This window comes from Pocillopora damicornis, chromosome 2, assembly GCF_964200805.1.
Source record: "Pocillopora damicornis chromosome 2, jaPocDami1.2, whole genome shotgun sequence".
In the NCBI taxonomy this organism is placed as follows: Eukaryota; Metazoa; Cnidaria; class Anthozoa; order Scleractinia; family Pocilloporidae; genus Pocillopora; species Pocillopora damicornis.
In genome coordinates, this window is record NC_142671.1 from 2,138,675 (window position 1) to 2,160,075 (window position 21,401).

General features: G+C 38.1%; 1 protein-coding gene across 2 annotated transcripts; it reads left to right on the forward strand.

Annotated features, from left to right (window-relative positions):
- Nucleotides 1-4,835: 4,835 nt before the first annotated feature.
- LOC113664544 (uncharacterized) lies at nt 4,836-20,400 on the forward strand. Of its 2 annotated transcripts, XM_089191325.1 has the most exons (16): nt 4,836-5,913; nt 9,672-9,917; nt 10,137-10,818; nt 11,415-11,818; nt 12,227-12,302; nt 12,412-12,608; nt 13,015-13,153; nt 13,273-13,528; nt 13,726-14,228; nt 14,636-14,838; nt 15,708-16,605; nt 17,233-17,324; nt 17,848-17,916; nt 18,419-18,517; nt 18,699-18,903; nt 19,484-20,400. In XM_089191325.1, exons 1-16 carry the CDS (start codon nt 5,482-5,484, stop codon nt 19,942-19,944), a joined length of 4,962 nt encoding a protein of 1,653 aa, XP_089047451.1. In that variant the 5' UTR covers nt 4,836-5,481; the 3' UTR covers nt 19,945-20,400. The 2 variants fall into 2 exon arrangements, with proteins under 2 accessions (XP_089047451.1, XP_089047454.1); XM_089191328.1 differs by lacking the exons at nt 18,419-18,517; nt 18,699-18,903; nt 19,484-20,400 and having other exon boundaries at nt 5,415-5,913; nt 17,726-17,862.
- The last annotated feature ends 1,001 nt before the right edge of the window (nt 20,401-21,401 follow it).

The window sequence follows — 21,401 nt, forward strand, 5'->3', positions numbered from 1 at the left end:
TCTATTGTAGAACTAGCCGTGAGAAAAGAAGGCAAATCAATTAATTCATCCTCTGTTAAGTCTGATTCATCTAAAAAAGACGAAAATAATTTGTTAAACCGAAACTACGAACTGAGATTCAACACAACACTGTGGATCTCACACGAAGTCGCGATGAAGTACATAAAATATGTCCTACAGAAACATCACTTGAAATGGTATAAAATGGCTACGACTCTGAATGTTATTCCCAAAAATACCAAAGATTATGACAGAAAGTAATAAAGGTCAGAATCTCGATAGTTGGAAAAGATTTATTAGTCTAATAGATACGAAGAAAAGTATCAACAACTTAACGGTGAAAGCAGCCGCCATTGCTGGTCACGTTCTCCGATCGCGTCCCTTCAGGGACGATAAATTCGGTTTTACATAAGATTTGCGAGAAAAAGATGTGCTCGTATAAAAGACAAACACTAAACTACCAATTAAAAAAAACAGATTTCTAAAATGGAAACAAAAGGTAAAAGCAGTCTCTATTGTCTTGCAGTGTCACACTTAATCAGTCAAAGTCTTGTTGTTCTCATGGAATGCCTGGTTCACTTGCCCACCACAGCCTTGTTGTTATGGGGAAATTTATCTCGTGACCGATTGCTACAGAAGGCCTATTTATGTGACCACTTGTAAACTGTATAAAACAGCAATATGACAATAATTTCATTACGCAACACTACCTTCCTGGACTGTTCTCAAAGGCATTGTGTATCTTATCAGTTTCTGTACGAAGATGCTCTTTAACAATGTGGCAGTGAACAAATTTGTTCTTAGTTATAGCTGATTTTAAATGATTTCTGGCAGAAAACAAGACTGGTGCACTCATTCTGCAGTCAAACCATCAGTGGTGTTTATATAATCGACCCTGACTGTTCCGGTGCCTTTAAGGCGACCAGGCGACAGCCGGTAGAGGATAGACGTTTTCGCAACCTCGTGACACGTGGTTTACGTTGTTCACGTTACGGTAAAACGCTACACGATTTGCCCATTTGGCTATTAGTTGGTGTCAGAGTCCGTTTTTAAGCGGTTCCCAATTATCCTTTCGAAGAGATAGTTTATTTTTTGTGCGTGCTTGTCTTTAGGTCCTAGCATAACTTGTGTCTTTCGGAATGTTTGGAATGTCACTATGCAGGATAAAAATTAGCTTAGCTTTTTCCTTACAATATTCATATTTCAGTTTACGATAAGCACCTAGATACCTCGACTACACTAATTAAACAGGCTTACCCCTAAAATATCTCCTCGCTTCATGGTGCGTCTTCATCTGCTAGACTTATTTATCGTCGAAACTTTCCTCGCTTGTGTTGGCCGCTTCTCCATGGGAATAGTGGAGTGATTCGTATATGCGTATGCATATCACATTCATGAGCTCAATCCTGAACAATCCATCTTCATGCGAGTATACACTGTGATTTGATGACAGAGAAGACTACCGGGGACGCGAGGGCCTGGGATGTGTAGAACTGGCGGGCGTCAAATTTGATTTAATTACTTTGATGCTCTAGAATTAAAAAAAATATTTTCTGAAATATTGCCCCTCAAGCAGCAGTATCTCATCGCTTATACACTTCTGAGTACCAAAATGGGTCAGAGGTAGCCTCTTCTCGATGACTCGTCCAACTTCCTTCCCCCCCAAAAAATATTATTATCTTCCCCATTTGTGTCATTCTTGAATTACCTCGGGAAGGTTCGCAAAGATTAAAAACATATTTCTAAGTCGAAATGAGTGTGAGCTTGCTCGTCTTTTTCGGATGATGTCTCCCCCTTTGCTCAGTTAAACATCAAAATCACAGTAAAATGTTAGTTCAGTGAAATGAGCTCCTGACAAAAAAGTGATGCGCACGCACAATTTGAGGGGATACCCCATCACCCCTTAAAGAGAAATTAGATGTTCCATCACAATCAGACTATGACTGTATGGAGGACATAATAATAGATCATGTGTTATTTATCAGTTAAGAAAGAATAATAAAATTTTTTTCCTGATTTCATTCATAAAATGATCGCATGACTCTTAAATTCTCTAATCCCCAGAGGAACTGTAATCCTCATAACGTGCGCTGATATCATCTTCGTGCGCATTCTTATGAGTTATCGTAATTCTTACAGCCCCCGTAGCAACCGTTCCTATAAATATTTTCTTTTATACTTTCAGGTTATAGTTTTAACAATAAAGTGCTGAAGGTCACAACGTGTTCCTGTGGTGCAATCTTAGCACTACGTTCCTGAATACATAAAAATGTGCGTGAAACTGATAGAAAACTTCGGCCTTCCATTGTATAGGTTGTTTAAGGTGGATGTGAAATTAACTAGAACAGCCATTGATGGACCTCGTGATAAAGTCGTGAGCCTTACGAATTTTCTTACTGCTACCATTGACGAATATGTTAATTTGTGATCACACCACCATGGCTGACTACATTTAAGATTTGAACACGTTTCAGCATAATTTCAAAACATGAGAGGGTGTGTACGAAGTGAAATTATTTAATCGTCAATTTATGAATTATTTTCGCCCTGAAACATGATAATGTGCGAAAATAATATAGAGACACGCGGGAGCAAGAACGGAACCCTATTTTTATTGCAATTAGCGGTAGAATGAACTCTGAGTTCCGCTTGAACACTTAAATTGAGTAATCAGCCAGCTCGAGACAAATAAATGAGAACAAAAATACTCTGCCAATCTTTATTTGACCTACGTGATGATCTCATTTTTCTGTGATGATCTCATATGGACTTTTGAAAAGGCTGTGAACAATTATTTATGAATTAATTTGGTTATGAAGACGGAAAACGTGTGCAATTGAAATTAGATAACACTTGGGTGTTAGTTAAATTACTCGCCAGCAATCTTTATCTACAAATGGCTGAGCGTATGAACCATGAATTGCATTTTTTCCACAAAGTTCGGTTGAGGAGATACTCTTGGGATATATTTGTTAATTGTTTCACCGATAATGCCCGAAATCCTACCATATACACGTTATCGACTGATATTTACAACGGAAAATTTAGCTCGCGAAATGACGGTCGTTACTAACGCATGCGGTTTTCCGTGGATAAAGGGTGCGTATGAGGTTGGATCCCCGACGCCTTCTTTGTTTAAAGAAGACAATTAAATGAAATCAATTCGCTAAAGAACCCTCTTGTACTCATGACTTTCACATCGGATCGTAGACAATTGCAGAGATTCACAGGGTAATTTAGTACTATCAACCTAAGTTAATAATGTAAATTGGCCACCGTAAATAGTTTCAAAAGTTGGCGTTTTCAATTGTTTTCGTCAGAGCAATTGGAGGAATTGTGGGTTGTGTTTGGGTTTATACACAGAAAATAGAGCTATGCTATTGGTGGGAAATCAAGAATAAGTTTCTTCAGGCTTGGCATGGTCCGCTGTTCTGAGAACAGTTAGTTGATAATACTAAATTACCCTGTTATGCTCTTCCACCGACGCAGCACCACAGTTTCTTTAGAAACTTTCTCCCTTTATTCAATCGTAGACATTCGTTGTGCTAGATTTGTGCCTTACCCTAAATATTCATTGTAACTCGAAAGGTGGTAATGAATGTAATAGTATACGCTGTAGGAAACAATGTTAAGATTAAAATTCTCGCGATAGGGGTGAAAATCAACTGAAGGAATTCGAAGGAAAGTGAGGGTGTTTTTGTTCTCCTTCTCACTAACCTATCTACTGTTAGCACACCAGTGGCCCTGTACATTTTGGCATAGCTAAATGATAACTTAGCTGCGCCAAACTTGGGAGCCTGTGGAGACTTATGTAAGGTCATGATTACAAGGCTGATTTTAGCTCCAGCTTTGTTCGAAGAAATGTCTAAGTTAGGAAGGTAAAAAGGCAAGGGAATTCCTTCCGTTATCTACAACTTCTAGAGATGCTGCTTCTTGGTCAACTGAGCTATTACCTGACTTTCAGTTCAAAATTTCCCACAAAGTGTGGTTTGCTCCGCTTTTCCCATCAAAGCCTGTTAAAGCAAGAAATATAGTACATCGAAAAAAGAAAAGCGAGTGATTCTTCAAAGATACCCGTTTTGCGTATCACCATACCCTTTTCAAAAGTCAGTAACCATAGCAAATAAATAACTACCTGATCAAAATTTCACTTCTTTCTTTCTGAGCATTGTATCCATGACAACAGTATCCCGGATACAAAGTTTGGCCTCGGGTTATTTAAAATATTTCGAAGCATTAAGAATCGCAAATTAACGAAATCGGAAACGAAAATAATTAATCAACCAAAATCCTTTTACAGAGAGCTTATGGCCCGAGGACCCAATAAATCATGTGACGTCAAATTTGAAGGGTTGCGGAAACTTCTTAAAAAGCTATTTCCGAATTTTGAGGTAGAGAATGAAAAAAAATTTGGTCGTTCGGTGCTTGAAGGTCGATTTCGTTTTGTTTTCGTTGATGAGCAGTACGCGTTTATTTTAATGGTGGGAAAACAGCTTCCACTTTTGCTGAATTGTTCGGTTGGGAGGAATTTTGCCAAAATTACGAAAAGCATCTGCCTCAATTTTAGTATTATCAACCGAGTTTATAATACTAAATTACCCGGTTATACTCTCCCACCGACGCAGCAACACAGAGTTTTTAGAAACTTAATCCCTTCAGTCAGCGTTTGTTAGTTTGTTGGTTTTTTCACCTTCCAATAGAAGTCGATTAAATAAACGTATGCCCTTTCGGATACAACTTTTGAGTCATATTTTCTATGTCTTAAAGAGTGCGTGTCTACGTGCATGACTCCTTTACCTTTGGGTAAATAAACTCGTAACGTTGACGACCAAGCTATGCACTCTTTTGCCTTAAAATTGCGGAAGTAAATTATCTTCTGTCGTCAGGTAGATTGACCGTCATCGTCTCGATGAAGGGCAAAGTACCTAAGAATAGTATTAATCTTTTAGCCAACAAGAATATTATCCTCTAAAGACAGCCATGCCAAAATCAAAGGCACTTAAAATAGAACCCGGGGAGAAAAATATGGAGCTTTATACAGAATCTATATGGAGCCTTAATTCCCTTAAATGACGGTAGACTAGTTTCCGAGACTGAGTGGTTTTGATATGATTGCAAAAGGGTTCCTTTTAGTTAAGAATCGCCGACAATTTAGTTTTCGCTGTTTAAGCTTTTGTGGATTATTTCCTGTTTTATAGAGTTCTTTCTACAGAAATCCTGTGATTCGCTATAACTTTACGGGCCAAGAAGTAAACATTTGCTGTACCAAGCGTTTTCGAAAATGTTATGCTTTGGTTAGCTTCGTTGTTAAGAGAAAAATTATGACTATTTTAATTTCTACGTCATCTATATTTAAGTTTTATGCATGTGTTTGACATAGACGCCTGTAAGTGCTCATGCATGGGTAACAAGGACTGGGCGGTATGCATCTGTGGTTAATTCATTGACGAGTAAAATACTGCTGAAGCGACGCTCTTCCTGATGTCTCAAGTCAACGACCACCTCGATGTCTCCAACATGGCTCCGTTCGAAGGAACTCGAAAGAGATTCACGGTGCAAAGGAAAGATTCTGCTGAGTCAGTCGTGAGCGCGAAGCTTGAAAATGGTCAATTTTTCAACGGCTTTATATGCATCTTGAAATGGATATCTGCAGTTCTAATTTTCTTGGCTGTATTATTCTGTATTGTGACTAGCAAGCTTTGTTTGCTGGTTCTTGGGCATCAGTTTAAAAGTGTACAAGAAACTAAAACGAACACTACAGCAGAGTATTCTGCAGAGGCGAATAAACAGGCGTTGGTGATGATGCTCGTGCTCGCTTTAGTGATACCACAGGCGGCATCTTTACTTTACGCCATTTGGACAAGCCTGAGAAGAAAAAGCCGACCATGGCCAACAAAACAAGGATTTATTATCGTAAGTGTAATTATAAATTCCAAATTGTAGCTAGACAGATGGTATAAGAGATGTAGTTGAAGCAATGGAAGTTGAAGCTCTACTGAAGTTACGGAAACATTTCAAAGTGCTGGTTCCCTTTGACCTTGTATCAAACTCCTTGCCAAAGATGCAGTTATGCTACCTATATATTTGCAAAGAAGGCTTTTGACCTAGTGATTCGAACCGATTCAAAAAAGAATAATAATTGATAAACTGTGAAAATAATTTTATCATAAAATCATTATGTCGGTGTCGAAGCCTTCTAATATGATGCGCGCTATCTTGGCCATGTACTCAGCGCCATTGCCGCTTTGTCTTTGCCCGCGATCTCACGAACTTTTTAGATGTATGCAATAGCACGACATTGCCTTTTCTTCTAGGACAACAAGAACTTGTTTTATCACCGTTACATTCAAAAATCGATCTTTGAACTATTTGGCAAAGGGAAATATTGCTTGTCTTCCACTTCCGTGAATTAATAACTTTAAGAGAAAACTTAGAAGAATTCACTAAATTGATGGCAATTGTACTATAAGGATAGTGGCAATCATCTTCAGGATAAGCTTTTTCTTCACTCATTTAAAACTCAGTTTTACCTGTTACGAAATATAATGGCAGAATAGACAACAAAAACGCTCCGACCTCTAATTAGACTGCAATTATCTTGCTGTTTGTTGTGCATAAAATATGCATTAATTTCACCCAGATTTCAAAGCGAATCATTCATGCATTATAAGATAATCTGGTTTTACTAAATGAGTGGATAATGCATTGACGAAGGGCTAGGGCTTAAAACGTCGGCTTTAGAAACTCTATACACCAGTCCATCTCGATGTCTATGATATATCTATCATTTACAATATCAACTCAGCTCATAAAACATAAATTATTTTGTAATACCCCAGCGACGCATTATGCATTAGCCTTACATAAGTGGTTTAATTTGCTTTTATGACTATTGGATTCAGAGGTTTTACTTCTACAATACTATTTCATTCCTCCTTTGAGATGACAGAAACAATAAATTTTAACGCGCCTGAGGCTATTTTTGTGGCTAACAGAGAAGAATTGAAAGCAAAAAGATTGCTTAATTCTTGACAAAAACGTCAATCAAAGTGTCTTAGATGGGACTGTTTTGGTATGCTGCTTTGTTTAGCATCTTGATGTCTCTAAGTTGTTTTGACTAAGTTGTCATAATATGCTAAGTGATGAGACTGCCTATCATGAAAAGCTCTATTGCCCTTTGTTTTAGGGTAAAAGAAACGCAAAAGTTCGAGTATATTTCAAGGAAGCATATTATCGGCTTAAAAAAGTTACCATTTAAGGTAAACACAAGTTGCATAAGGTGTAAAGTAATTACTTACTGGAAGTCGCGCCAACAGACACTTCATGACAATAATTTTAGAGTCGCACGGGCTCGCTGCCTGAGCGCCGTTGTTGATAAGAGTTTGACATAGGGAAAAATCGCTTTATAACATATTACTTAAGCTCGAGATGAGACTTGTTTTAGGTTGTTGTTCAGTAGTGTTCTTAGCTGCGAGGGTCTTCTAATTTCATCTTTCCACCGCAGTGCAAATATGTGAATTTTCATATATCTAAATCTTCATTCACTCGGATGTTTATTTGAACCCAATTCATTGACCAGCTCCCAGTTGGCTTGTTAGCTCAATTGGTAGAGCGCTGCACCGGTATCGCAGAGGTCATGGGTTCAAATCCCGTACGGGCCTGAAAATTTTTTTCAGGTCCTACTTACAACTACTAGTTTCAGTAGTGTTCTTAGCTGCGAGGGTCTTCTAATTTCAACTTCTTGTTCTATTCAAAAGGCAAAAGTAAAAAAAAAAATTGTCACAAACACATGTCGATCGATTAATGAAAACAAGCCTTTCGCAGTAAAGCAGTCATATTCGTGTTCAGATATCATTCTTGATCCTCTGCCATGGCACAATGTGGAATGGCTTACGCAGGAAAGCCGTTTTACTCCAAAAATGTCGTAATACTGAACAGAACTGGGTATCTCGTGTCCAACACAGAATCATGGTATAATGTGGGTTATATACACTAAGCTGTATGGATCTAAAGGAATCAGAAAGTGCAATCGTACCCCGATTTCCTGTCGAGCACTTAAAAGCGTGATATACTCTTTACCAATCAGTTATTCATTAATATTGACATTCAACAAAGCAACCCGACAGGAAACAAGTAAACAAGAAGTAATCAACCCATTTTCTTTTTCGGCCTTTTGACTCTGTGAAGGACAATGAAATAATGGAGAAATATTTTGTAGACGGTTTACATGATTAGTACCTCACTGCCTATTTAACAAATAGAGAAGCCTTGACTGTGCTCTGTTCTGTTATAAAGCACGCTGGAAGCGGCTAGAGCACGAAAGAAATGTAGGGAGAAACACGGGACGTAGTCGAGTGTTTCGCCCCACTTCTTGAGTGCTCTAGCCGCTTCCTGAGTGCTTTATTACAGAACAGAGCACAGTCAAGGCTTCTCTATTTGTTTTATAATAAAGAATCCGTTAATTCCCCGAGCATTACTTTCAATTTTCAAAACAAACTTTATTTCCAAAGCGAACAACAGTGTGGTCAGCATGCTCTATACTCTCATAAAGCACGCTACAATAAACCAATCAGAATCCCTGTTAGAATGGTTCAAATAATCTGATTGGCTGTACAAGACTAAAGCTGTCAAAAGTGTCAAACCATCAAAGTTCAAAAACCATCAAAGTTCACATTCTGCGATAGTTTATAAACTAAAATAATTTAACACTTTTGCCTGAAGTTTTTAAGTCTCTAATACAGAATCTTGAAGTAAAATGGTCAGTGAATTTCAGCCGAATTATGGCTCATAAAAACACGCGAGTTTTTTCACATGACAAGGTAGAAAACAAACTGTTCAGGGCGAATGTTTTTTGAATGAACAACAGCCGAATTCAGCGGAACATGAAAATCGCTCGGGATGACAGCGCGGCAAAACTCGGCTGCAATGACAGATGTGACTTTCCATTCAACGCATCGGAAAGGATATTAGAGAAAGCTCTTATTTTTTCACTCGAAGGGCGGCCGATGTAGTTTCTGAGGCTTGCTTTACTGTGATGACCGGAGATCACCATGATTGGCGAGCCGCGATGGACTTCAGCATGATGATATTCGCTCAGACACCGTCATGATTAGAATGAATTTTAACAGTTATGCCAGTTTGGTTATATTTTTCACCATTTCTGTTTTGTTCTGTTTGTTTTTGAACACTGAACTTTATATACTATATGAGTGTTAGTTGTGTTTCATTTTTTTTTCCGTACGTAAGCTTGCAATCTAACTGAGCGTGAATTAATCTTTGAAACTCGGAATGTCTATTTTGTTTTTCCTTTGAGGATTTTCGAATCTGCTCACGTTTTAATAACGTAAATTACGGCGCCTGGTATGTTTACAAAGCTTTGTTTGATTCTTCTGTTGCTACTTGCCAGCTCGCTTGTTCCGAAATTTCACTTTCAATTATCGGAAGAAAGCTAAAAAGAAGTCCCGGAAAAGGTCGAACATAGTACAATTTGGCAGATGGCGTGAAAGCTTTAGCTCAACTCTCTACTCTATACTCTCATAGAGCACGCTCTTTCAACCAATGACAGCGCGCGTTATATTCCAACTTTATTATAAATCTAGTTTGTTAAGTTATCTGCTTATGTGGCCTTAAGATATGTCTTTCTAAATGTAAAAGAATTCACTTTATTACAGATTTTGGTTTCCGGAGTCCTAGAAGCGATTTCTCTTAATTATATTGTCGTGGTGATGGTGACTGTTCTACCAGTTAACCCCGACGTAATTGTGCTGCTTATGTGCAGTTTAAGTGTGGCACCGGCGATATGGCAAGCGTTCAAATCGCGATCACAATGGCAAACTTGTCAAGGGAAGTTGGATGTTATTAAGTTTTCTGCAGCTGCTATCTCAGCCATAACTGGCATTGTCATGCTCTCTATAAAGGTAACTAATCATAAAATATCTTTTAGTTTATACGAGATGAAAGCAAGAATGTGATAAAATGTCTTAAGTGAGGAAATTTATTTCCTAACATTACTTCTACTTGTGAGGTTTAATTGCGGACGATAAACTCTTCCGAATGATGTATTCGCTGGCTATCTCAGAAGGAAGCTGGAATTACATTTCGGACCGACTATCTTTATTATTGATTGTTTCGTTTAGGTACCCGACTTATCTGGACAGATTGGCATTCCTGTATCATTTTTTCTCCTTTCCATTGCTTGGTCACCGAAGCTTAGAAAACTCCAAATGCGAAGCAAACAACACAGTCAATCGACGTTAAGAGAACACTATGTTTCAGGTGTTTCTTTAAGCAACAATGATGGAGAGCGAGGAACTAGCAGGGGTCCTCCTGTTAAGATAAAAACTGCCCGAGGAAAGGCGGCTATTGTATCTTCGTTTTGGAAACTTTTTCTCACACCTCTGATTGCAATGACGTTCGCCAAAATTTACGATATTGTTGAGCTCGACAACATTCACGACACTTTTAAAGCCATGACAACAATGAATCCATCAACAACCTACTTCATGTTTCATATTTTGGCGAGTTTCTTTGGTTATCATTTTAGTTGGCTGAGCTGTTCTCTTTGCATGCAACGTATTGGATACGCTCTTCCGTTAACGCTGGCAACACCGATTACTCTCCTCGTGATGCAAGTCGAAAGGATATGTGAAATAAGCACACTACCATTACCTTGTGCATCAACAGATCTAGGCTACATTCTTGGGGCAGGGTTCCTTCTGTGGTTCTCGCAGTTCATTGCAACCACTTATTACACATGGAAGAGTCAAGGACAGATCATGGCAAAGGCATCTGATCTTCTATGGATTCCGTCTTACAATGGTATGTTGTTTTGCATCCATTCTCATCTTTCATTCTATATTAGAGCAGTGGAATTGAGAAAGCAAAATCAATTTTAATGCATAACTCTTTTTTTGTCTTTATCATTGTTGTTGTTGTTTTCTAATTGCTTATTCAAAACTCTGCCCACGGGCATAGGGGAGTACATCTATAGCAGTTCGTTGTTATTTTTCATAATTATATTTCGTTTGGCCGACTGGACAGTATTTTCGAAATCAATATGTGGTAGCAAATGTGTCACTGTTAAATTGGTTGACACGCGACCTTAAAACCGTTTGTATTATTTTAACTTAAGTCCTTCAAAAAATGTAAACTCAACAACAAAAAATTTAACTCAGATGTAAAAAATGTAACTTATGTATCCTCTCTTGCAAACATTTGATCTATTAAAAACAAATCAAACCATCGTTGTATTGGAATATGTCTAAGAACTAATTACTAATGAAGGCCGTTCTCCAGAAACATTTTTACTGAATTTCTCTTTCATTTAGTGACAAATATATAAAATTCAGCAGAAATGATACCAGTTGATTCCAGTTGAAATTCGAGTACCATTCAAGACTTTATTTTTTTTCCAGGTGTCTGCCTTGAACAGTACTTATTATTAAACAGACGAAATCAGTCATGTGACGAGGAACACAACAAACACAACGAACTATCAAACAATATCCACGTGTTCATATGTACGACAATGTACCACGAGGCTGACTACGAAATGGAGCAACTCCTTCGTTCTATACACGATGTCGACATAAACAGAACCAAATCAGGAAGACATTTTGAGTCACACCTGTTTTTTGATGGATGTATCAGGGCAAACGTGTTTAACAGCTATGTTTTGCAGCTGGTGTCATTGGTGGAAAAGACGTTGGTTGTGAGCCTGACGGATTGTGTCAAAATGAAAACCCCATACGGCATGCAGCTAAGGTGGAAACTTCCGGGCGAAATGGATTTCACTATTCATCTTAAAGATAATGCTAAGGTTACATAACGGTTTTAAACTTTCCGTATTTGTTTCAAATGCACCAGTGGCAAATTTCTAAATAACTTGAAATAGCTCAATTAATATATTAAGTTAGTAAACGAAGAAATCTTAATAACCAAAAAAAAATCGGTTCTACCTTTAAAACAAAAGTTTTCCTCCACCTGTTCTTCAAACCTACCCGACCGTCATCCATAACAGATTCTACTCTGTCATTTTACTTTAAGTTAACCCGTAAACCGTTCAGATGGTGTTCAATCATCAGATTGCAAAATTGCTGGTTTCATTTTTGCAATTTTCTAAAATGCGTGAGGCAGCCAGCCACTTAGATACATACTAGCTTCTTATCGCTGAGTGGGCTGCCACGATCACTATACTATTGATAGACTGTCCTTTAATTTTACACAGGTGAAGAACAAGAAAAGATGGAGCCAAGTAATGTATATGTCCTACGTCCTCGACTTTCGACAAGAACTTCTTAGAGGTACCTTCGTAACATACAAATTAAACAACTTTCAGTTCAGAGTAAGAAAGGCATGCATTAATTTAGCATAGAATGTTTGTGACAACATATTCCGCATTTTATATTGTAGTGGAAGATGACCAGTGCTTCATCCTTACAACAGACGCTGATGTTAAGTTTACCCATTGGTCTGTTGAAGCGTTAATTGACCAGATCACCGAGGACCCCAAAACGGGTGCAGTGTGTGCTCGTACCCATCCATTGGGAGATGGGCCTGTTGTTTGGTATCAAATATTTGACTATGCCATCGGACACTGGTTTCAAAAGGTTCGTTTCTGTTAAAGGGCCTAGACCGATCTCAGCTCCGTTGGTTTTGCCATAAAATTGACTTAAAATTTTTTAAAAGACAAGAATGATAGAAATAGTCTCAGATGGGTTTTAAAGAGCAAAATTGGATGAGAGGCCACAAAACCATTTATGAATTAAAATGAAGACTTCTCAGTAACCAGTTGATGAACTGCGACAACTTCTCATTGTTACCTGAACCAATGATTTGGCAATAAAACACCTCCCCAAACCTTTGGTTCGTATTATATTAGGTTGATTACATTCATAAGACGTTTGTTAGGATCATAAAAGGCAAGCTGCACAGACTTCTGATGATTAAAAATCGACATTTATTTCACAAGTTTCATGTATGTGTTATTTGAAAATGTTTATGATCTCGGTTTAGGTGGCCAATCATATGCTTGGTTCGGTACTGTGTAGTCCTGGATGTTTCAGTTTGTACAGGTGCCAGGCTGTACGAGATGTTCTTCCTACATATTCTACCGGCGTGGACCACGCCTTTGAATTTCTTACGAAAGACATGGGTGAGTTTGTTTGCATACCCAGTCAGTGAGGAAAAAAATGAAACATATCAACTTCGTATGCTCGATCAATTAAAATAATTCCCACCAGGCAAGAATTCATATGTTCCTCTATCCATAAGGTGAAGACCGCTGGATGTGTACACTCATGATCCAAAGAGGCTGGCGACTGACATATTGCGCCGCAGCAGAAGACAGCACTTACTGCCCAGAGAGCTTTGACGAGTTTTACAAACAACGTAGACGATGGACACCATCCACTTTAGCCAATCTTGTTCTGCTTGTCAGCGAGTGGAAACGGACACTGAAGAATAACGAGCATATTTCTTTTCTATTTATTCTTTACCAAACGTTCCTCGTCTGCTCCACAGTTATTGGGTAGGCTAAAGTATTTATTCAAATAATTGAACGCTCTAAACACTTTCTGATTCTTGATTACAGAAAGCGAAACAAATCCTAGTTATTTCACAGCCCTCAACGTCAGAGAATTTTTTTTCCTCATGCCCCTTAGTAGCGAGCGAAACGTAACGTATATTTACATCGAGACAGTAACGGTATGATTTTTTTCCCGGCAGACCCTCCACAGTCATTCTGGTCATAGTAGGTGGAATGGTGTTCTCAGGACTTGCTATTAACGAGATTACTACAGTGGCTCTCCTGAGCCTTTTGGTTCTTGCTTACATCTTAGTCTGTTTATTTGCGTCCCAAAACGTTCAACTCAAAGCGGCTAAGATACTGACCTTTGTTTTTGCTGTGATCATGTGCATTGTCATCATTGGCGTGGCTGTTCAAATTTCAAATGAGTTAAAAGAAAGGAGAGCTGAGCCCACTGTAGGACCAACATTAGAGCCAAACACAACATTGTCACCTACACCGAAACCTTTAGAACACTATCTGCCAGCTGGAGTCAGCACCCTGTACTTGGCTGGGTTGTCTAGCATCTTTTTAGCCTCTGCTCTATTGCATCCGAAGGAATTTACTTGTTTGTTACATGGAATTTGGTATATCCTCTGCTTACCTTCAGGTTATCTTTTGCTAACGATATACTCGCTTTGCAATTTAACCGACAGGTCCTGGGGTAAGTTAATGAAAAGAAATTAGTATTTTTCTCATTACTTTGTTCCCCTTTGATTGACTTCAAGAAAATGAGAAAAACATCAAACGGCTAAACAATGGGCAAATCTTTTCCCTCTTTCAAATCAATTTGAGATAAATGCCTCACTTAGAGGCTATTGTTAAATTGATCATTGTTGTGAATGAGATGAAGAAGAATCCACTTCTCCATAAAATGTCCATTTCTTTACGTGCTTGATGTCTTCGGGCTGAGTAAGAAAAAGGAAAAGTTAAAAACTTCCTAGCTCAAGTTGTAAGTGAATTATTTTCGAAATTGAAGCAGGAGGAGGTTGGTGTGTCATGCGTTTACTTAAGTTGTAACCTTTACTCTCAAATGAGAACAAACAAGCATAATCCGCACTGTATTTTTAGGAACACGAGAAGGAAAGTCCACATCTTCAGACGGAGACGACTGGTACAGGCCATTTTGGAATTGTTTGAAGAGAGTTTGCAAATGCTGCCAATATCAAGAAGAGTCAGAGCAAATCCGACCGAAACATCATGGTACAAAAGAAGGAAGCATCATAGAAGGGAGAACCAATATCACAGTGGAACTTTCAAATTCCTCAAGCAAGGTACTTTTTGTACTTACACTGACGTTTCGAGCGTTAGCCCTTCGTCAGAGCGGATGGCGAAGGGCTAACGCTCGAGACGTCAGCTTTGAAACTCTTTACGGTGGCCTATTTATGTTATTAACTCAGTTGATAATATGTACCAAATACCCTGTTATACTCTCCCTCCGACGCAGCCCCAAAGTTTATTTAGAACTTGCCCCCTTTTTACATAGAGCGACAGACTACGTTTAGAAAAGTAGGGTTTACTTCTGGAAACTCGAGAGATATATTTGGTAATTGTCTTTTTTAGGGTTCTTGGGCCTAACTGTGATTACTGTAAGCATTATAATCAATAGTATCTTAACTGACTGCTCAAGAGAATCACCCAATGATTTATTCAGCCAAAAATAGTAGAAAAAAAAGATTGTCAACGGTTAGTGAGCTCCAAACAGTTGCTGCAGCGCCGAGGTTTCAATATTTGATTTTCCGGCTTAATTTTCTATAAAAATTCACTAATTATGCTTGCAATAACATTAAAGCAGTAGATTTGTGCGCGTACAAAAGTCCATGTAGTTTCCTTGACGCTCTCTAACTTGGCTTAAGTTTCATGTTATCTTCACAACGAAGTTACAGTGATACCTTAAAAAAAACTTTGAACTCCCTAAAGTTTTCGCAAAAATAGCTTCTCTTTCAATTTTTATCCCTTGCTCATAGATTCAGTTGGAGAAACTTTTGCGAGAGGAATTTCGTAGCTTAGCGAGTTTTCTTTACAGAATTACGCCGCGAATAATATCGTAACATAGGGGGTTCCCTTCGTCTGTTTTACTTAGTGTTAGGTCATATTTCTTTTCGTTACACTGGATATGTTAAGGAACTTTCATTAATTTCAGTTAACAAGACCATCAGATGCAAACGAGAACACCGGGGTGGCTCTTGATACAGAGGAAAGTGTGCCTGAGAAAGACAAAACAAACGTTCCTCGCCTTTCAGTTATGGATACATATAGAGCAAAAGATGGAGTGCCGAGCGCAAAAAGTGAGAAGAGATCAGCAAACGGTTCACAGTTAGAGAGCCACAAACAGAGTTCAGTTTTTGAAGATGATTGTGTTCAAAAAGTAACTGAGATCTATAGAGATGTTATGTATTCTGCAGCTGAGATCCCAAGAAAAAAACGAGCCAGATCATCAAAAAGTTCGCCGTCCAATGTTGCTGCGATGAATGCTAATGAAAATTCCACGTTCCACAAACAGCCATCCGGCCAATCGTCTGAGCCTGCTACCACTTTAAATAAAGATATCAAAGATGAAGTCATACCATCAACTTCTAATCCGCAGACAGGAAATAAAGAAAATATCACAAACGAAAATCGAATCTCTGTCCAAGAAGCCTGGGCTGATGATTGTGAGGGAAAGATGGCACCTATTGACGAAGAAGATAATTTTGAAAGGATGTCTAAGGAGTACGATGTGTGCAATCGTTCCATTGAGGACTTTCCAACATGCTTAAATAAAACACAACCGTCTCAAGCCAGTCTCAAAACCATTTCCGTCTCAAGAAATCCATCCAAACTTGTCCTCCCTGCTATTCCACGAGGAACACCTCCAAAACCCACCGAGAATCCGCAGATCAAACAAACATGCATGCAGAAAAGCCAACATGAAGTCCCTGTGATATTTTCCACACAAATTGAGTCGTCGCAATCAATTACTGTGGACAGCTCAGAATGTCAATTGGAGATAAGTTCACGATCGCATACATCTCAAGCCGAGCTTCCAGTTCCAACAGAAGGTATTTATATACCGTAAGAATCAAGAATGCGACGGAAAACGTTTTATCCTTACAGTGCTGTGGACTGCAGTGTTTTCTTTTCCTTTAATAATGCCAAATTGCGCATGAGTTCTGTGCGATAATTCATATGAAAAGAATATGAAGTCATTTCACACATATTGAGATTTGCACTGTGAAGCACTATCGTTCGTGTCTCTAATTGGAAGAACGATGTATTTTCACAAACGTTCGCTTCCAGTCTTTGAAATGTGTCGGTCAGTAAGAAAAAATCTAAGTATGTATGAAATAAAAACATCATACCATGGAAAGTGCTTCAACGATTATTATTTACTTGTTAAGACACATCGAAAAACTCACTCGTTCGCTGCGCTCACTCTTTCGTTTTTTTGGTGCATCGCAACTCGTGAATGAAAATCGTTCGTGCGCACTTCCCATGGAACAATCTTCATTTACGAAATATTTGAGAAGCTATAAGGCTCACTGTATGAGCGAGTTAAGGATCTTGGGTGTTGGAGGAAACTAGCAAAATAAGTAGGAGAGAAACCACCTTAATTTCTCGTCATTTGGTTTTCAGTACGGTATATGATTTATAATGCCCTTCTCCAGCTCAATTTTTTTCTCTTTAAGGCGAAATCAGTCGCCCTGGGTCAGCTCTCGAGAAAGTTTCTCACTCTGATCCAAATTCTCCAGTAGAGGACTGGATACCTAACGATTTGAAGGTAAAAGTAATTTCTTCATTAATACGCTCTTGGTTCTATTATTATTATTATTATTATTATTATTATTATTATTATTATTATTATTATTATTATCAATACTATTATCATAATTATTGCTATTCCAGATCTTTTTGTTTTCCTACATATAGAAAGAATCATGTACATCGTCATCAAATTTCTGATCGTTCAGCTAAAGTTGTTCCGTGTAAAACTCAGTCGATTCTGATCGAAACAGAAAGCGAATCACGTCCCAGTCTCTCAAACTCTGTTCTTTTCATGAAAGAAAAAAATTACTGAATGTTATTCAATAAGATGAGATATAAGCATGATAAGTCTGTTGAGATAACGAAGATAATGTGGAATAAACGACGGTACGGTCACTTTATTCAATAACATTCTAGTCACCCGTCAGCTGCCTTATTCCGATGAGGCCTTACTACTGCTGCCCAACTTCTACATGTCTAGTCCTATGCGTTTGAGTTCGACCGCAGATATTGTTGTATTGTTCTCCGAATCATTACAGGATTATGCTCCAAACTTCCGCAAAAATGGATACGAAAAAGCAAAGTTTATCGCTGGAATGACCGACCAGGTAAGTTCCTAGAGGCAAGTTTCCAGTGGCAAGTAGGATTTGAAAAACAAAAGAAGAAATAACCAAACAAACAAATGATATTGTGCATTTCTTGGTTTTCCTTGGTTCTTTCGGAGTAATACTTCAACAGTTAAGTGATTTTTCAAGTTTTTCATGATTTGACGTGGTTTCTGGGTTTTCATCTCTTCTGGGCCAGTGCAGCAGAAAATGACAGTATTTCGCAATTTAACAGTTTGAAGATCGAATCATTTGCTAAAATCAGACACTACAACTCACTGTTACGGTGCTCGATGGTTATGAAAAGTTCTTTATATTTTCCTAAGTAGTTAGACTTGCTTTGTATACATCGATACTTCCTTTGCTTCTGCAGCGCATTTTCAATTTTATTGGAATGTAATCATGGCAAGGGGCACCCACTTTCCTGCAACACGTTTTCCCAGCTCCTTGGCTATATGTGCAACAATAATTAAGTTGTTTTTATTTCTCAATCCATTCATTTTAGGACCTTGAGAGGATTGGTATACAAAATATAGGACATAGACAGAAACTAATGAGAGATATCAAGAATATTCCGCGCATTGATATCGAAGAGAACATTCCGGTAAGTTTCTCCACCTCTAAAACTTAGCTAATGCCTTTCTACCCTCTGATTTATTAATCGAGCATGTTTTTGCCATGAAAAATTTGTGCAGGCCATGACCTATCCACTCATATTTTCGTACGTTCCTCAGTTCGTCCAATTTTTAATTGATTTTATTTTTCTAATTTTCGTCACTTAACAGGAAAACGTCGAGGTTTGGTTACAAGAACATGGTCTCGAAGAATACTGGCCTTTGTTCAGATCCAACGGATATGCAGAACCAAGCGACTTGGTGGATTTAAAGAAGATGAGCAAAGAGAAACTTAAGGAGACATTGCTCATCCGAAAACCGGGCCATTTAAATCGACTGAAATCTCTCATTAACAAATTGCAATATTCTAATCGAGGTGTGTTAACCACCATAGAGTAAAGCATGCTCCGTAATAAGTCGTTGAAGTTATGATACGGCTTACAAGGCTGTCTTTTTTTTCTGTCGAGTATCTTATTCCAGGAGGATAAACACGCCCTAGCCTAAGATTTCTGATGTTCTCATGAATACATTAATTTCATCGCTTCTTACCTCTCCTCTGACTGGAGATGGAACTCGCTGCTGTTTTACTCGTGGTCCATCATGAATGTTCTAATCTCAGGGAGAAGAATGCTCTTAAAACTATTTGATTTTTTTATTAGTTATGACTGGGTCTTGACTTTTCCAGAAATAAGCTAACCAGCAAATAGGCTAAATTTTAAGATCGAATGTTGTCATTTGATGTTGTTTTGTATCCTGGCTGCCTGCTATGCAGAGCCGCAGATTATATTTTGGTAGAAAAGATATTGGTATAACTTTTTAAATGGTGGAGATTCAATCCTTTACTGTTTCGTAAGAATAATTTCCATTTAAATTGTCTATTATTGTTACCATCAACTTATAACCATTGCATAAGGTTTAGGATGATTTATGTATCAATGTTTTCTTACTCATTTCAGGACAAATGAAAATTCGGCGCACAAGGAATGAGCTGGATCGTCTTCCGTTAAAGTTCTTGGATGTGGATAATTCAGACGGAGGTGACGAGTACAACTTCTGGAATGGTTTACGACAAGAGTGCCTTATTCCTGAGATGAGTGCGTTTGATCAGACGTCCGAGCTTAAAGGAAAACTTGTAGAACTTAGAAATACAACTCTGTTGGTTTTTGGCGTTAGTAATGCCTTGTGGATGATTATCATTCTAGCATTGGTCCGGCACAAGGATCTCAAAATCTTAGGTGTGGACATCATCGGACTTGGTTTTTTAACCATTTATGGAGGAATATTCGCTATACAGTTTTTAGCTCTTTTGTGCCATCGCTTTAAAACACTAATTCATATTTTAGCGCGCGCACCTTGGAAGATGAATAGTACAAAAGTTGCTCCTGCTGAATCTCCACGAAGTCAGCAAGCATCGTGAATATCGTTGAAACATGAGTGAATTGTGAAGCAGAATCAATGTTATCAACTTCAATTAGGGGCAACAAGCAGTTTTGTTTCAGCCACTTTCCCTCTTTGGTCGGGTAACAATTATAAATGAATAAAGCAGTTCTTTCCCGATAATGAACTAAAAAAAAACCGCGCATTATCTGTTTTAATTTTCACTTATCAGGTAATTTTATTTTGTAATCAAGAGTCAAAATAGAATTCTATGCAAGTTTTCACTCCTTCCTTGAGTGACATTAAGAACACCCCACGAGTGTAGCTACTCACATGTATCCCCCAAGGTTTTGGTTATTACTTATTACCAATTTTGAAATGAACGTAGCTCGAAAATGTGATCATAATAAGATGGAGCACGATGTAGAGCGTCAGGATCAAAATAGATTCAACTAAGAACTAGCTTGGCTAGGCGACAAACGATTACTGATGAGAACATCACCTTTGAGGCGCATGGAAATTTTTTTTGCCCCCATTGTAACTTATCAGTCAAAAACCTTAATCAAATTCTAATTGACAATCCAATCTCTTCGATGAACAGAGGTTCACGGACAAAATGTTGATAACAACCTTTATTCCATTAAATAGAACCACACCTACTTGATACATGTTTATGTACATTGTATTTTGCACGGAAACATTGTAACGTGGTTCCGGTTTCTGTGACATTACAAGAATATTACTTCAAATTCAATGAACTATATACAGCACCTTGGCTTACTGTTATTGGTGTGTTTTGGCGCGCTGTCACTAATGTATTTAGATCCTCATCGATATTGTTTCCTTATATGTCCGCTTTGCTACTGATCGGCTGTTGTGCATTTTGATAATAGGCATTCGTACTTCAGGAATTCTCTATTGATGTTTCTAGGATGACGTCTTACGTATTGAGGTGGCCTCTTTAACCACACGTGCAAACCAATGAAAGTCATGATCAATAAACCTAAATCCCGAGCGGGCCTGAATTTTTTTTTTTCAGGCCTTATTTCAACTACTAGTTCAGTAGTGTTCATAACTGCGAGGATCGCTTCTATATTCGTTTCTTTAACCGTAGTGCACATATATGATTTTCATATATTCACAATCATTACCAACGGGCATAGTTGCAAACAGGAACATGTTAAGTGTTCTATCCGCGTGTTCTGAAAGCGCTAAATTACGAGTGCAAGTAAGCCATTTTTATTCAAAACAAACCTAAGATCTGCATGATAATACATCAAAATGGGATTTGATTTTTATAAAAATTTAATCAAAGGGCTTTTGAATCTCATTCATGTTATGGCTTAAGTTTGCATTGATTTCTTGGACTTGCTGAATAAAGGTACAGTTGAATTCGGTTTATGTGAACTTTCAAGACTTTTGGAATAATTTTTTTTTTATTTTTGGGCAGTTGTGTGATAAGAAAACTTGTGTATTCGTCGTGATGGGAATTGGAAA

What these genes read in the sequence shown, in the direction of transcription:
- LOC113664544 (XM_089191325.1), top strand. Translation starts at nt 5,482, where the DNA reads ATGTCTCAAGTCAACGACCACCTCGATGTCTCCAACATGGCTCCGTTC. An exon ending in TTGTCATGCTCTCTATAAAG is followed by an intron (nt 9,918 to 10,136) that starts GTAACTAATCAT and finishes TGTTTCGTTTAG; the next exon opens with GTACCCGACTTATCTGGACA. An exon ending in ATTTCTTACGAAAGACATGG is followed by an intron (nt 13,154 to 13,272) that starts GTGAGTTTGTTT and finishes TCTATCCATAAG; the next exon opens with GTGAAGACCGCTGGATGTGT.